The 14,827-nt window shown below is 48.1% G+C and overlaps 1 protein-coding gene across 1 annotated transcript in view; it reads left to right on the plus strand.

Annotated features, from left to right (window-relative positions):
• SLCO3A1 (solute carrier organic anion transporter family member 3A1) overlaps window positions 1–14,827 on the plus strand; it is a 293,297-nt gene that overhangs the window by 274,578 nt on the left and 3,892 nt on the right. Inside the window, exon 10 of the mRNA XM_027769252.1 lies at window positions 7,571–7,813. Within this exon, the coding sequence (XP_027625053.1) occupies window positions 7,571–7,813 (243 nt within the window). The remainder of the gene's footprint in view (window positions 1–7,570; window positions 7,814–14,827) is intronic.

Below are 14,827 nucleotides of genomic sequence, written 5' to 3' on the forward strand. Positions count from 1 at the left end.
TTTCTTTATATGTGAAATAAAGGAGTGCTACTGCACTGGGGTCATGCATGGGCAGTAAAAGGATTTTCCAGTGGCGACAGTATACGCAGAAGATAGGTTTATTAGAACCTGCTCATAGTATCCAGAGTGGCAGGGACAATGTCTTTTTTTTTTTTTTTCTAAAAGATTTATTCATTTATTGTCATTTGACCAGAGAGAGACAGAGGGAAAGTGAGAAAGCAAGCCACCAGGTCCAGGACTCGAACTGTGGTCAACCATATGGGAATATCTAGTGCCTTATCCACTGTGCCACCTGCTGGTCCCCAGGATGTCTTTTTATAGCCTCAACTTTAGGGGAGGCCCATGGAAATTCTGTGGAGGCCCAGGTTTGCATGTGATGGCTGCGTCTCCAGAATTTGGGGCGTTTATCAGCCACAAGTGGTCGTAGGTGGCAATGCCAGAACGCAGTGGGGCCAGAACATTTTCTTTTGCTGCACTTGGAGAGCTTATGTTGGGTTCTTTATTATTTTCTAAGGAAAAGTCTCCTTGGGCCCATTTCATTAGCCTTCTATTTACTTTCTTAAGAGAAGAATCCCCGCATTTGCCCCAACCTCTTAGCAAGGTCAAATCACTGTCCTGGATGACACGACCTTCCTGGCTCCTTCCCACTGCGAGGGGGCAGTGAAGGGAGCTGGTCGGTGTTGCTGATGCGCTGGGGTTTTGGAGCTGGTTAGCGATGCACAAGTGCTGGGGTTTTGAGGGAAGTCAGCTTATTGGAAACTAGATGTCTGTGGGATTAGGCTGAAGGCCTCGTAGTAATATTTGAAGGTAAAATTGTTGTAATGTGGGAGAGAAGAACTCTACCAGATCGTTCAGGATCCATGGTCCATGCAGTAATAGCGTACCAGTACCAATGCCTGTTACAGGTCCAAGAAAGGGAGGAGCCGGGAGAGCCATGACCGAGTGGATTCCCATGTGAACCACTCATGAGTGGCCCGTTCGTGGAGATGGTCTCAGTTGGTTACCATAGTAACCGCATTGCTCCCCAAGGGTCAAGCAGAGGCCTAGGCCACTGCACTTCTGCAAGCAGGCGCTACCAGGAGACAACAGTGCTGCTGGAGTGCCGTGAGTGCCTTCCACTTCTTGAAAGGCTAGAGATAACTCTGGTGAGAGATCTTGATGTAAATGGAGGGTAGTCTTGAGCATGGCCCGAATGTCTCTGCCTAGTGAGGGAGTCGGGTAATTGAGCAGAACGAGGAAGGAGAGGGTGGGTGGAAAGCCCTCTAGGGAGCAGTGGAGTGAAGGTGCTGGATTTAGGCTTGCTGTTAATACCTGTTAGAAGGATCGAGGGCTGAGAGGGATATTAGGCTGGATACATGGCCCCCATATTCAGTAAAGAAGGTAAATTGGGTTCTGTTCCATCCATTGCTGCCTGGAGCTCTTTTGTAGAGATAGAGTGGACAGGGTCCTGGAGAGCCTCAGTCATGGCCTTCTGACTCCCCCATTTGTGGGTCCTCATAGCCCACAAACCAGATCAAGGGCCATTGCCCATGCCTGGGGTGGTCGTGAGGATACAGCCTGGCAGGGGGCACTGGGCTCTACCATGCATAGATGGGAGGGACAGTCCTTTTTAAGTGGTCTAGCTACCGGAAATGGGGGCCAGGTTCTGGTGGAACAGCACTGCAGTCCTGTTTAAGGTGGCCTGCTTGACCACAGTGGATACAGGTGGGGGTCTGTGGTTGACCTTGGGCCCCAGCCATGTATTGGGCCTGCGGTTTAAGTTTAGTTTCCTCTCATTGCTCCTGACTAGTCCTTGAGTCCTCTCTGCTGTTAACTACGTGGAAAGCTACAGCCCAGAGAGTTGGTAAGCTTCTGTTAAGGTGTAACCGTGCAGTTTAGGTCATTGCCCACAGGGTGGGAGTGTTGGGGCTTGACAGGCTAAGGTGACCCCACAGAAGAGAATTCCCTGGAATTGAAACTATAAAGTGAGGCTTTTAAAATAGGGGGGTGGAGTATGGAGTTAGGGACCAGCCAAGTGGGCGGGTCTGCTGGAGAGGCTGTAGCTGACCAGCTGGGTTTGGTCCAGACGCAGAGCCAGCAGTCATGTAACAGTGACGGGATGGCAGAGAGAAGGTGACTGAGGAGGGAGGGAACTAGGGCACCCGGAGACAAGGCCCAGAGAAGGGCCGTAAGGAGTGAAAGCTTTAACTCAGCGACAGTAAAGTAGGGTGGGACAGGGTAGATGGTGCCATTTGGAGGGTATTCTTGGTCTCATGTACATTGGTGTCAGGCTGTATTGTAAAAGAAAATCTGGCACTTCTTTTTGAGGGAGTATGCAACCCAAGGGTACATCATGGGGGATGGAAGGACCAGGGCCCCTTACTGGGTTTGCAGAAGTGGGCAACCCCAGTCGGTTCCCCCAACCTTGTGTGGCATTCCGAGGCCCACATCCACCTCTCAACAGCACCCTGCAGAGCAAGGGGGCTTCTGCAACAACTGGGATGGTGTGAACTGTGAAGGCCTGTAGGTGTGCTTGGGGGAGTAGGAGGGACTCTGACTCACCGATGTGATGATCCTGGGTGGGAGGTTCCAATGTCCAGGAGAGAGGAGGACCAATCGTGCAGGGCAATCCCCTACTTCCTCTTGCTCCTCCATCAGAAGGAACCTGACTGGTTCTTCATCTACTCAGTGTGGACAGACTGTCCCCCAAACCCTACTGGATTCTCCATCCAGGGAAACTGGCTGACATGGTGCAAGGGGACAGGAGGGAGGCAGCAGACGCAGTCTGACCACAGGAGAGTGCTTACTGAAGTGCGGTGGGGCTGAGGCACAAGTAGTAAAAAAAAAATTTACCAGAGGCAAGAGTGTAAGCAGAAGATATATTTATTAGGGCCCAGGAAGTAGGGTCACACTTCATAGCAGGGAGGGTCTCTTCTTACAGCCAAGGTTATAGGGCAAGGTAATGAAAATTCCATAGGCTTGGGATTAGATGGCTGCATCTCAGGAATTTAGGGTGTTTTTAGTCATGGTGGTGCCAGAACGTTTTCTTTGGTGCATTTGTAAAGTTTACTTTGGACCCTTTTCATTTGCCTTTGGGTTATTTATTTGCTTAGGAAATCCCCACCATTATTGGACTATGGAGGAGATTCGTAACTGACATGAAGCACCCTATTCTTACTTAGCATTATGGTTGTCACACTGTAGAAGTCCTGCCTTCATCTGCGGGGAACGGCTTTTTGTAGGGACTGTACAGGCTTTACCTGTAAGGATGAGTGGAGGGGTATGAGAATCCTTCCTCAGCATGGCACTCCCTTTTGTGACTTGAAGGTGAGTTGCAGAATGATAAAGGCCTTTGATAAAAGTCAGTTCTTTGTCTCCAGATTTCTGTGCACATCTGGAATTGAGGGTCTGATAGCTCAAGCTTCCCTTTGGGAGAGAACTGTGTTAATGAAAAAAGTATTTAAGGCACTCAACCTTGAGTTTTTTCTAAGCTATCAACCCAAACCCCATATAGAGCATGAGTAAGGTAGCAAAAGCTCTGGCCATGGAGCCAGAAGATGGGGTTGAGGTTAGGGTGCGGGATTCCCATATGGCGGACTATAGTTCTAGTCCTGGACCCAGCAGCTTGAGACACGCTGGGCATGTGTACATGCCCAAAAAGAAGAGACTGCAGGATGGCCATCCCCTCCCTCCCCAAGTTTGATTTCTTACTTGCCCTCTCTCTGGTAAGCACACATGCCCTATGGCAAAAATCTATAAAGAAAAAACTCTGGCCACATGGAAGGGCCAGATCTTTGCAGATTGTTTTTACACCTCATTTCTGTATTGTTTTAACCCTGATCAAGAAGAAGGGATTAACTGAAAGATGAAGAAGGTAAGATACTGAATAAGATGTCTTGCCTCAGGGCTTTTGGCTCCTTAAGTTCAAGGTTCTTTCATCTCTACCTTAATGCTATCCAAAATAATGTGGAAAACTTTGATAGGCTCTTAGCTTTATAATTTGTTTGTCATCTGATAATGAAGCTTCCACAGGAACGATACATTGACATTTTGAGCACATAGAGGCCTTTTCTGCTTTAAAGAGCACCAGGTATTATAAGAAGTTCTCACCAGGTATTATAAAAAGTTCAACATGGAGTGGCGTATTGGCATTTTAGAGGGATAGTGTGGTTTAAACAAGTATTAATGGTTTCTTTGTATTGCAAATTTTACCAATGTGCGTAATCTGTGACTTGTATTGCCAAACTTGAATTTGCTCCCAGGAACCCCTGCCTTGTGGAGCAAGGGGCACCTGTACTTTTAGTTCCTTCCCCTGACCAAGGTTTACCAGAGGGTCCTCTAAAGTCTTTGCTCCCTGTAGCTCAGGGGCATGTAGGTAAGACAAAATGAGGCAACCTCAGGAAAGGTCCAGAGGGGATGGAGGGGAATTTGGGAACTCATCACATCCTAAAACCCTGGAATTAGGGCCAGCCTTGTCCTTGAAGGAGCCAGATTCCATGTGACCAACCATAGTTGGAGTTCTGGCCCTGGTGGCTTGAAAAGACATGCCAAATGTGTGTGCATGCATGCACAGTATCGTGAGAGGATGGAGAAGGGATTACAACACAACAACACTGCACTAGGGGGTGCTTCCTCTCTGGTAAGTGTACCTGCCCTTAACACTTATAAAACCCTAGAAACTGGAACCAGCAGATGGCATAGCAGTTACATTGCTGGACTCCCACATGGCTGACTACAGTCGAGTCTTGAACCTGGTGGCTTAAAACTGAGCCTAGGAGAAGGGATTATGGTGTGGCCATCCCCCTTGGGGGGGTGATTTCTCACTTTCCCTCTGTCTGCTGTCTTTCCAGCAAGAAGTGGCACCTGCCCTAAGGCAAAAACCTCTACAAGGAAAAAAAAAGAAAAAAAAACAAGCAAACCTAGTTCTACTATGCCAGGCCTGTTTACCCTGATCTACTCCTGATTTAAACTGGCTTCAGATCTAGGTCTCCAATTCTCCTGCACCCAGTAACACGGAATGGGCTTAGTTCTGATACGCTGTGCCATTGCAGGACCTCCAGTTGGCTTTTTTCCAGAGAAGGGAATAAAGGCATTTGTTGAGGAGCTGGTGAGGAAGGTGTTAAACCTGGGTGGCCCTGTGGTTACAGGGCACACGAGCTCCAGTGGGGTGAGACTGTGCCAGACCTGTAGCCGCAACAAGGGAGCAGGCTGTGTGGGATTTTGAGCATAGAGCTTATTTGTGAAAGCAAACTGCTTGGGAAGTTTAACGAGGTTTCTGCTACAGTCCTCAGAGGTTTCTCTTTGGGGTAACTGAGCTGGAGAGGTCTACAAGATCCTGTGGCAGCAGCCAGGGATGCTGGCATTCTGCCAACCTCATTAGCACTGATCGGATATTCTGGTCCCCAGCACCCCGTTTAGGGCCTGTCATTAAAACTGGGGAAGTACTGCTTCCGTCATTAAGGCCTCCCCTCTGAGGACCTGTCTGGAGGTAGCTTGGTATTATAATGCAGGTGTTTTTCTTCTGGTGACCTTGGATGGACTGCATGTGTGTTCGATTATGTAGGAAGGTGTAATTTTCAGGGCTTTGGGTCTACATCTCATCAGAGGGTCCTTTCTTAATTTAAAAAAAGAAAGAAACTGAACCAGCCTCAGGGCTTAGTAGCCAAGAGAGGTGACTGCAGTTTGAATCCCAGCCCTGGCAGCTGGAAGAGCACACCTGGTATGTGTGTACCCCACATCTCCACAGAAAGGAGAAATGGGGCTGTGCTGTGAGACCACCATGGGGGAGTGCCTTCTCCGGCTCATAGCCCTGTGTCTGGCCTCGGGAGGACACTGTTTCTTCTGGAACAGTTTTTATTAATGACTCTTTCATTCCTTTCCCAAACTACAAAGGAAAAAATATGTATATGTTTTTCCTCAGCAGGCAGCAGCCACGCAGGGATGTTTTAGGCTCAGTGCTGCTGACCACGTGCACACCACGTGTTCTGAGAGCACTGGTCAGGGTGGGCCCCATGCAGCCCTGAGTTAGGGAGTAACAGCAGCTGCTGCACCCAGAACTAAATGAAGGGTGGGGAACAGTTTTCACCTCTGCCGCCACTTTGGTGAGGGAGGGTTCAGTCCACAATGCCTTCCTCTCCCATTTCTCAATCCTCTTGGGGTTTGGGGCGCACACATATACGAGTCCAGCAGGTTTTTCAAACGGTCAGGGCCGGAATTGTTGCTGGCCTTGTGGGATCTGACTCCCGTAACCTGTAGGCTGTGGGGCTGGCCCTCAACCATGCCTGAAGTGCCGTACTGGGAAGGTTTTAAAACTGCTTCCCTGCTCAGAAGAAGTACCTCCTCCAATGGTAAGATGTAGGATAAGAAAAGCTGCCTATCTTACACTACGTGGGTACCTACCTGGAAAGGTACCTCGTAAAAGTTCATGGAAAGATGGACTTACAAAGAGTTTATACAGGGATTTCAAATGGTTTGGGGCACCAAAATAGTTGTTTTTCCACTAACTTTCTGAAGATAGTGCATAGTATCTGTACTCACACCCACATGCTTTATACCACACACTTCTTCATTACTACCAACGGATATAGTAAGCTCATAGTTAACTTCAGCATCGTCCGCTCAGCAGCACACACCACCCCTGGCCAGTCCTTTCGTGAGTTTTTTTGTTTTTGTTTTTGTTTTTTGTTTTGGTAGCGATAGGCTGTGTGTGTTGCTGGAGACAGTGAGACAAAGAGAGAAATCACCGCCCAGGGGGGATGGCCACACCTCAACCCCTTCTCTTCCAGTCTCCTCCCAGGATTTTGGGCACATGCACATATGCCCGACCTGATTCTCAAGCAGCAGAGTCCAGGACTCAAACCACAAAGCTGGCCATGTGGGATTTAGCACCTTAACCTCTATGCCACCTGCTGGCCCTGAGGTTGCACGTCTTTGATGGACACCAGGAATGTTGCCTTCCGTTCAGTGAAGACTGTCATGTCTCCCTCCCTGACTCTCAGCAAGTCATGATGATTACAACAGCAGCTAGCCCGCCTTGTGTGTTCACTCTGTGCCAGGCCCAGTGCTCAATCTGTGAGCCTCGGGAGGACTAGCTTATTACCGAGTTGTCTAAAGAGTCGTGATGGATTTTTGCATAGAAAAGCGTATGTCATGACTTTGCCAATGACCCCGTAGTATCGCTATCTTGCAGACAAGGAAACTAAGGCACAGCCAGCTTAAATAACCTGTCCAGGTTTGTACGGGAAGGGCAAGAGCCGATTCAAACTCACTCAGTGCAGCTCCTGGGCAGTCTTGTTGAAGTGTCTCTATAATGGTGTGCACACCTTACAAGGTGGCGGGTAACCTGGCTGAATCCCACATCAGCTGGACCTTGAGTGGCATGGTGGGCTAGTGTGTGCATCTCTAAGATCCTGAAAGGAGGGCGAGACGGGATTACTATGTGACGATTCCCCACTGGCGGTCCCTTCCCCTCCCTCTCTGCAGGCACACAAGTCCTCCAGCACAAAGAACAGTGAGAGACAGTCACAGACTGATCCCAACATCCCACCAGCCGCAGAGCCAGCGCCCTAACCTCCTCCTCTCTCTCTCCCAGGCTTCATCCCCCCACCCCTCATCTTTGGGGCCGGCATCGACTCCACCTGCCTGTTCTGGAGCACGTTCTGCGGGGAGCAAGGTGCCTGCGCCCTCTACGACAACGTGGTCTACCGCTACCTGTACGTCAGCATCGCCATCGCGCTCAAGTCCTTCGCCTTCCTCCTCTACACCACCACGTGGCAGTGCCTGAGGAAAAACTATAAACGCTACATCAAAAACCACGAGGGCGGGCTCAGCACCAGTGAGTTCTTTGCCTCTACTCTGACCCTAGACAATCTGGGGAGGGACCCGGTGCCCGCACACCAGACACATAGGACAAAATTTATCTATAACCTGGAAGACCATGAGTGGTGTGAAAACATGGAGTCCGTTTTATAGTGACGAAAGGAGGGCTGAAGTCTGTCTTAAGTCCTCAAGGGGTCCTCTTTCTTAAAAAAAAAAATAAAAAAATAAAGTTTTCCCAGGAATGTTGCCTTCCGTTCAGTGAAGACTGTCATGTCTCCCTCCCTGACTCTCAGCAAGTCATGATGATTACAACAGCAGCTAGCCCGCCTTGTGTGTTCACTCTGTGCCAGGCCCAGTGCTCAATCTGTGAGCCTCGGGAGGACTAGCTTATTACCGAGTTGTCTAAAGAGTCGTGATGGATTTTTGCATAGAAAAGCGTATGTCATGACTTTGCCAATGACCCCGTAGTATCGCTATCTTGCAGACAAGGAAACTAAGGCACAGCCAGCTTAAATAACCTGTCCAGGTTTGTACGGGAAGGGCAAGAGCCGATTCAAACTCACTCAGTGCAGCTCCTGGGCAGTCTTGTTGAAGTGTCTCTATAATGGTGTGCACACCTTACAAGGTGGCGGGTAACCTGGCTGAATCCCACATCAGCTGGACCTTGAGTGGCATGGTGGGCTAGTGTGTGCATCTCTAAGATCCTGAAAGGAGGGCGAGACGGGATTACTATGTGACGATTCCCCACTGGCGGTCCCTTCCCCTCCCTCTCTGCAGGCACACAAGTCCTCCAGCACAAAGAACAGTGAGAGACAGTCACAGACTGATCCCAACATCCCACCAGCCGCAGAGCCAGCGCCCTAACCTCCTCCTCTCTCTCTCCCAGGCTTCATCCCCCCACCCCTCATCTTTGGGGCCGGCATCGACTCCACCTGCCTGTTCTGGAGCACGTTCTGCGGGGAGCAAGGTGCCTGCGCCCTCTACGACAACGTGGTCTACCGCTACCTGTACGTCAGCATCGCCATCGCGCTCAAGTCCTTCGCCTTCCTCCTCTACACCACCACGTGGCAGTGCCTGAGGAAAAACTATAAACGCTACATCAAAAACCACGAGGGCGGGCTCAGCACCAGTGAGTTCTTTGCCTCTACTCTGACCCTAGACAATCTGGGGAGGGACCCGGTGCCCGCACACCAGACACATAGGACAAAATTTATCTATAACCTGGAAGACCATGAGTGGTGTGAAAACATGGAGTCCGTTTTATAGTGACGAAAGGAGGGCTGAAGTCTGTCTTAAGTCCTCAAAGGGTCCTCTTTCTTAAAAAAAAAAATAAAAAAATAAAGTTTTCAAAAAAAAAAAAAAAATTCAACACCCACAGAGACGCAGACGTGCACACACATACACACCACCTCTGTCCTTTTTCTCAAAGTCAGAGCCAGACAGGATTCAGAATCAGGAGAGAAGGGGAGCACGTGTTTGACGGGCAGCGGGGTCCTGGAGGACATGCTCGCTGCTGGGGCCGAGTCTACTTGGAAGGCACCTCATGGCTTTCAGGATGCCAACAGCTACAGACAACAGGCACTGCCACATTCAGGGAACGGAGGTGGCCGGCTTGGCGGACGGACGTTGCTGGATGTACACACACATACAAACCACTTAAAACAGTCTACTAAAAATACAAACCCAAGTTGAGAACATTGCCAGATTAAGCACTAGTGACACACCCTGCGCCACCCTCCCTCCCCGTGGGAGCGGGGAGGTGTGCCAGTCGGAGGGGTGGAAGCCCTGTTCCTCTAACTTTTGCAATATGGGTCACTGTGTAGACGACTCACCCCGTCTGCATGTGGTTCAAGGCCCCAGAGTTCTCTCAGCGATGCTAATGGGTGATCCGTGCTGGGTTCTGTAATCTGCACCTCTCACCAGCTCCATGTCCACGTTCAAGACTGAGGGCCCGAGGGGGAGCCGGGTGGGGGGCAGCACCTCCCAGTGGTGGGCGTCCAGCTCCCCCCCTGCCCACAGAGTGACCTCAGGAAGCAGTAGGCCTCACCTGGCAATGACTGACTCTGCTCAGAGCCGGGGAGACCCAACGTAGTCCACGTCATTTGCTTACATTTGCCAAACATTTTGCCATTTTTAAACAATACGATGCATTTGAATTTCAAACTGTTGTATGTATAATCCTCTAATACTATTTTTAACTACTTCTAAAATCTGTGTTAACCCTTCAGTCACTAACACAGTTCTACAGGCCGGATTTATTATGCTGGTTGCTTTTACTTTTTTTCCTTTTTTAATGCACCAAAAATATAATGTGATTCAAGGGATGCAATTAATCTATTGTAATTTTTATCCTTTTATCCTTATTCGGATACATACAGTGTGTTACAAGAAGAAAACAAAAATGCTTCCCAAAAAACAGAGTATAGATGCAGCCTGCCTTTAAAGGAACCGCATTTGAGACAACAGGGGATAATGTGATGAATTGCAAATTCGCCTTCTCGTCTTATTCCCCCTGATTCAGTGATCACTGTCCTGGGCAAGTCCTTTTATATTCATGCTTCACGTTCGAAGAGGCGTTCTTTTCCTCCTATGTAGGAGAAACGCTCAGATGTGGGTTTGTGTGTATGGGTGCAAAAACTCCTAGGGATGGAAAGGGAAGAGCAGCTCCCTAGTGTGAGCTGTCGGACAAGCTGTGGGGTCTGTAGTACTGAATAGACCCAGAAGCTCCTGGGAGCTACCACATGCCCCATGCATAAAAATACCATTAATGTTTTCAGGGCCCATCTTGACGTAAGAGACCCTTTGTGCCTTTTAAAAACTGATTCAACAATTAAAACAAACCTGTCATTGTTTAGGGTAAAAATCATGTGGAAAAACCTTAGGTGGCTAGTGCCCCTTGGGGACAGCAGTTAGCAGAATGCACAAGACAGACCACAAAGGGCCAGTTAACTTACTCTTCAGGTGTCTTCAGTGTCCTTGGTTCAGGCCAAATTCATAATCCTGCGAAAGACCGGAGTGTTAGTTGATTTGTTTGCTGTTTTGGCCACAGACACACAGTTTCAGTACCCCCACCAAGCAACACACTAATCAGGGAGACAAAGGATCACAGTGACAGTGCTGTGTCACATTTTTAACACTATTTGGGGAGGTCTGAGTAACAACCCAGATCTGGAAAAGGCACCGGCCAAAAGAAGTTATGTCACGTGTGGGGCCTCACTGATCAACTAACCCAGGGCAGGATGCTTCAAGAATATTATTTTCATGAGCGAGGGCTAACAACAAATGCTAAGATGAAAGGAGAGACATTCCTCAATATGTTAACTAGTCCAAAGGGGATGGCTGATAAAATATGTATGCTCTGTCATTCCTAAGGCTTTGATAACATTCTGCACAGGTTTGGGTTTATTTTTGTTTTGAAAATGTATCACCAATCAATAGGTCACTGCCCCTCTTTAGGATTATTACATAGCTCTCTAAACTTAGCACCCACACACTGAGACCCTCACACCTCCTGTATCATGGGACTATGTGCTTTTTAAAAAAGAAAAAGATGTTTTAAAGACTCTTTGCATTTGACTGTTTCCCCAAGTTTTTCGGTTGAGTGAAGACAGATGTTAGGATGACAATTCCAAGGCTCAGTTTCATAGGCCATTGGATATAAAAGTCAAAGTCCCCTATTGCAGGATAGGATGGCTCTGACATATATTGTAACATCTTTGAAGATTTTAATTCCTCTCATCTATTACAAAACAGAAAACTCAGTCTAGTTCTCATTGTCCTTTTGGTCTCTGAAGAACCAATGCACACCCAAAGCTAGATCCAGCTCCTCCTTGGTTACCTCCTTGGTTCTGAGCGATATGCTGAGTGGAAAGATCTCCTGATACCACCTCCATTGGACTTGGCAGCAAACTCCTACAAGTAAATGCTAGAATTCTCTTCCACTACAGACTCCTTCACCATCTCCCTTGAACAAGCACAGAAATGGAAAAAATACCCGATCTTTGCTACAACTTTTCAAAGATGGTTCTAACTTCTACATGTAGACCAAGAAGGTTTTCATGGTTTTTTTTTCTTCCCCCAGTAATATTTCCTCATATGAGGTAAACACGTTTTGTAAAAGTGTTTCTCTGGGGGCTGAGGCTGCTGTCTACTGCAGCCGAGGCTGTGCTGTCAGGGAAGATGGCAGCGTTGCCATCTTCACGCCTCCAAGAGGAAGGTTGAGAGGCTCTGAGGCACCCTGGGGACACAGCACTCCAGAAGGCCTCCGTGTGCTGGCTTTCCTCACAGCTAACGAAGGAGCCAGGAGCCTGCTGAGTGGCCTGTCTCACAGACCCCCCAGGAGTTTGCTGGTAGCGCTTAACAGGCAAAATAATAAGGGGAAGTTGAGAGCTTCTGAGGAGCCTTTTGACAGAGTTGCTAATGTCTTCCAAGCAGGAAGAAGTGTGTTTCTGCATAAAAAGCACTTCTTTTTCACCACCTCAGAATGGAACAGCTTTCACTGGTGATGATTTTTAACATTTCAGTAAGTGGCATATATACATTCACATCTCCTGCCTCCTCCCCACTGAGTCCATGACCTCACCCTTTCCCTCACTCACAGATGGCCATTTTCCAACCTTTCCTGACAGAAACTCACAGGCCTGAGGTAACCCACAAACATGTTCCACACCCAGGCCAGCAGCTGGTCCCGGGATGTGAGGAACTTTCTCAGGAAGAAGATGGATTACCTTCTACACCTCCTAGAGGAAACCATTCACTGAGAAACGCATAAAATGAAAATCCATGTATGGACACACAGAAAAACTCTGAGGAAAGCCCTACTCGGCAGCATTAGGTAATAAAGGTCAATGTGGCCGAACATACAGTCAAGACCAGAGGGACAAAGGCAGGGTCAGCTGCTGCTGCAGCTTTAGTGGAGATATACGACTTGGTATGATCTCCATTGGACTTGGCAGAAAAGGAAAATGCAAGGGCTGTTTTCTTATAGTTTCTGTATTTGGTAGTTTAGATGAGAGAAGAAACACAGGCAAGCAGTTTTCAGTCCAACAGATGGAGAACTTTTGGTGCCTTGTGCTCTTACCTATTTTGATGACTTTGGTTTCTGGCCAGATATCTGGTTCTCCCAAGAAAAATCCCAGGCACACAGTAGGGACTTAGGCCACTACCCTCTCCATCAGCATCCTCTCAACTATGGTTCATGTTTGCTTTTAGGTTCAACTCTAAGTCAAAGAATACCCAAGAGATACCACATTTTTCAAAAGAGGGTGCTAGTGAAATTAAATTTGAAAAATTAGTTGATGTCTCACATATAGTCTGTATCCTCTTTTTTTGTTCCCTTTCCTCATTCATTACACCCTACCTCTTCCAGCTCACTCCAAACTCCTGTTTCTGAACATTTTAAGGACCTAACCTATTAGAACTGCTAGCCTTAAATGACAACTGTCTAGAGTATTATCACTGCTCAGGAGTAAACTGAAGAGTTTCACTGGTGGATATGCAGGGAAGACATCTTTGTTCAGATGCCCATATGGGGCCTGGTGCCTAGACTAACACAAAGAATCCAAACTGACTATGTACAACTGCCGCCTCTCCCTCCTCACATTTGTAAGTGACCTCGGTCCCCCAGAGTGCTTGGTCATCATGGTAGTGATGACATAGATTGAAAAACCTAGACTGAGAAATTCAGACAAGAAAACTGGGACAAGAACTTACGCTTCTTTCTCAGAGACCATCATACATGGTAGCACTTTTCTTTGCAAGGGTTGGTTTCATATGGGGTGCCCCTTGCACATAACATATCCTAAACATGTATGTATTCCTTCATGCCTGTCCTTGAGACTTTGGCTGTGTGCCAGGCCCTGGATTGGATAAGAGGAGGAAGACATAACCCTGGCTGCCAGGAACTCACAGTTCAGTGAGCCAGACAGACCCAAACACACACGAAAGCAATGGGATAATACTGTCAAGGACTAGGGGTTGTCTGAGTGTTAGAGGAGCTCATTCATGGTGGTGGCGAGTTCTGCCTCATGGTAGCAAGCCTCAGAGGCTTTGAAGAAAGTGTGGTCTAGAAACTGAGAACGGAAGAACAGTGAGTGTCTGCCACGGAGATAGGGTGAGAGAGAAAGGAGAGAGAGGCCCCCTGGCCAGAGCCACCAAAGCGAGTCCACAGGCTTTTTTCCGTATAGGACCAAGTGGTAAACATTTCGGGCGTTAGAGGGTCACGCCATCTCTGTTACAGGTACTCACTCAGCTCCATTCCAGGATGTGACCCGCCACAGGCAACGGTCAAACAGAGTGGCCTTTGTTGTAATAAAGCTTTATTGACAAGATAGCCCATGACTGGATTTGACTGAACAAGGGTCGGAGCCCCCAGGGCCTCTGTCAGATCTCTGGCATGGAGCAGCACTGCAGGTTTAGCGGGGCACTAGTGGCTGGGCAGGCAGGGAAGACCCCGGCACCAAAGACTGCTTGCTATAGCATGAGGTGAATTCCGTATCTGAGGAGTCTTAGAGCAAGGTGTCTGTCTACCCTACCATTCCTGACTTCGCCAGCACCATGCAAACCCAATCCACGTCTCATGTGTTTCCAAACAAACGCTAAGGCTAAGAACCCCCTCTGTTGTCAGGGTTTAAAGTCAAAGGCAACATTATTTTTTGTGTGTGGAATGTGGAGAATTTGAACTATACAACCTGTAGTCCCTTCCAGCTTTGATGCTCGGCAGTTCATCCAGAGTCTTTTTTTTTTCCTTTTCTTAAATAATAGAAAGAGGCACATAAGGGAGAAACGTAGGAACTAGAAGATGAAGAGTGAATCCAGATACCGAATAGCATTTCAAATCCCTCCCCTACTCCCCAACGAGACACTGCAGCTCTAAAGCCAATAGACATGCCAGGAAGAAGGACTGGTAAGCAGTACTAATGGCTATTAATACTAACAGCAGCTAACATTTACAAGCACTTACTATGAACCATCTGCTGGGCTGAGCTTATTACATACATCAGCTCATTTAATCTCAACAATAACCCTATGA

Source organism: Tupaia chinensis, unplaced genomic scaffold (genome assembly GCF_000334495.1).
Source record: "Tupaia chinensis unplaced genomic scaffold, TupChi_1.0 Scaffold000078_1, whole genome shotgun sequence".
NCBI lineage: Eukaryota > Metazoa > Chordata > Mammalia > Scandentia > Tupaiidae > Tupaia > Tupaia belangeri.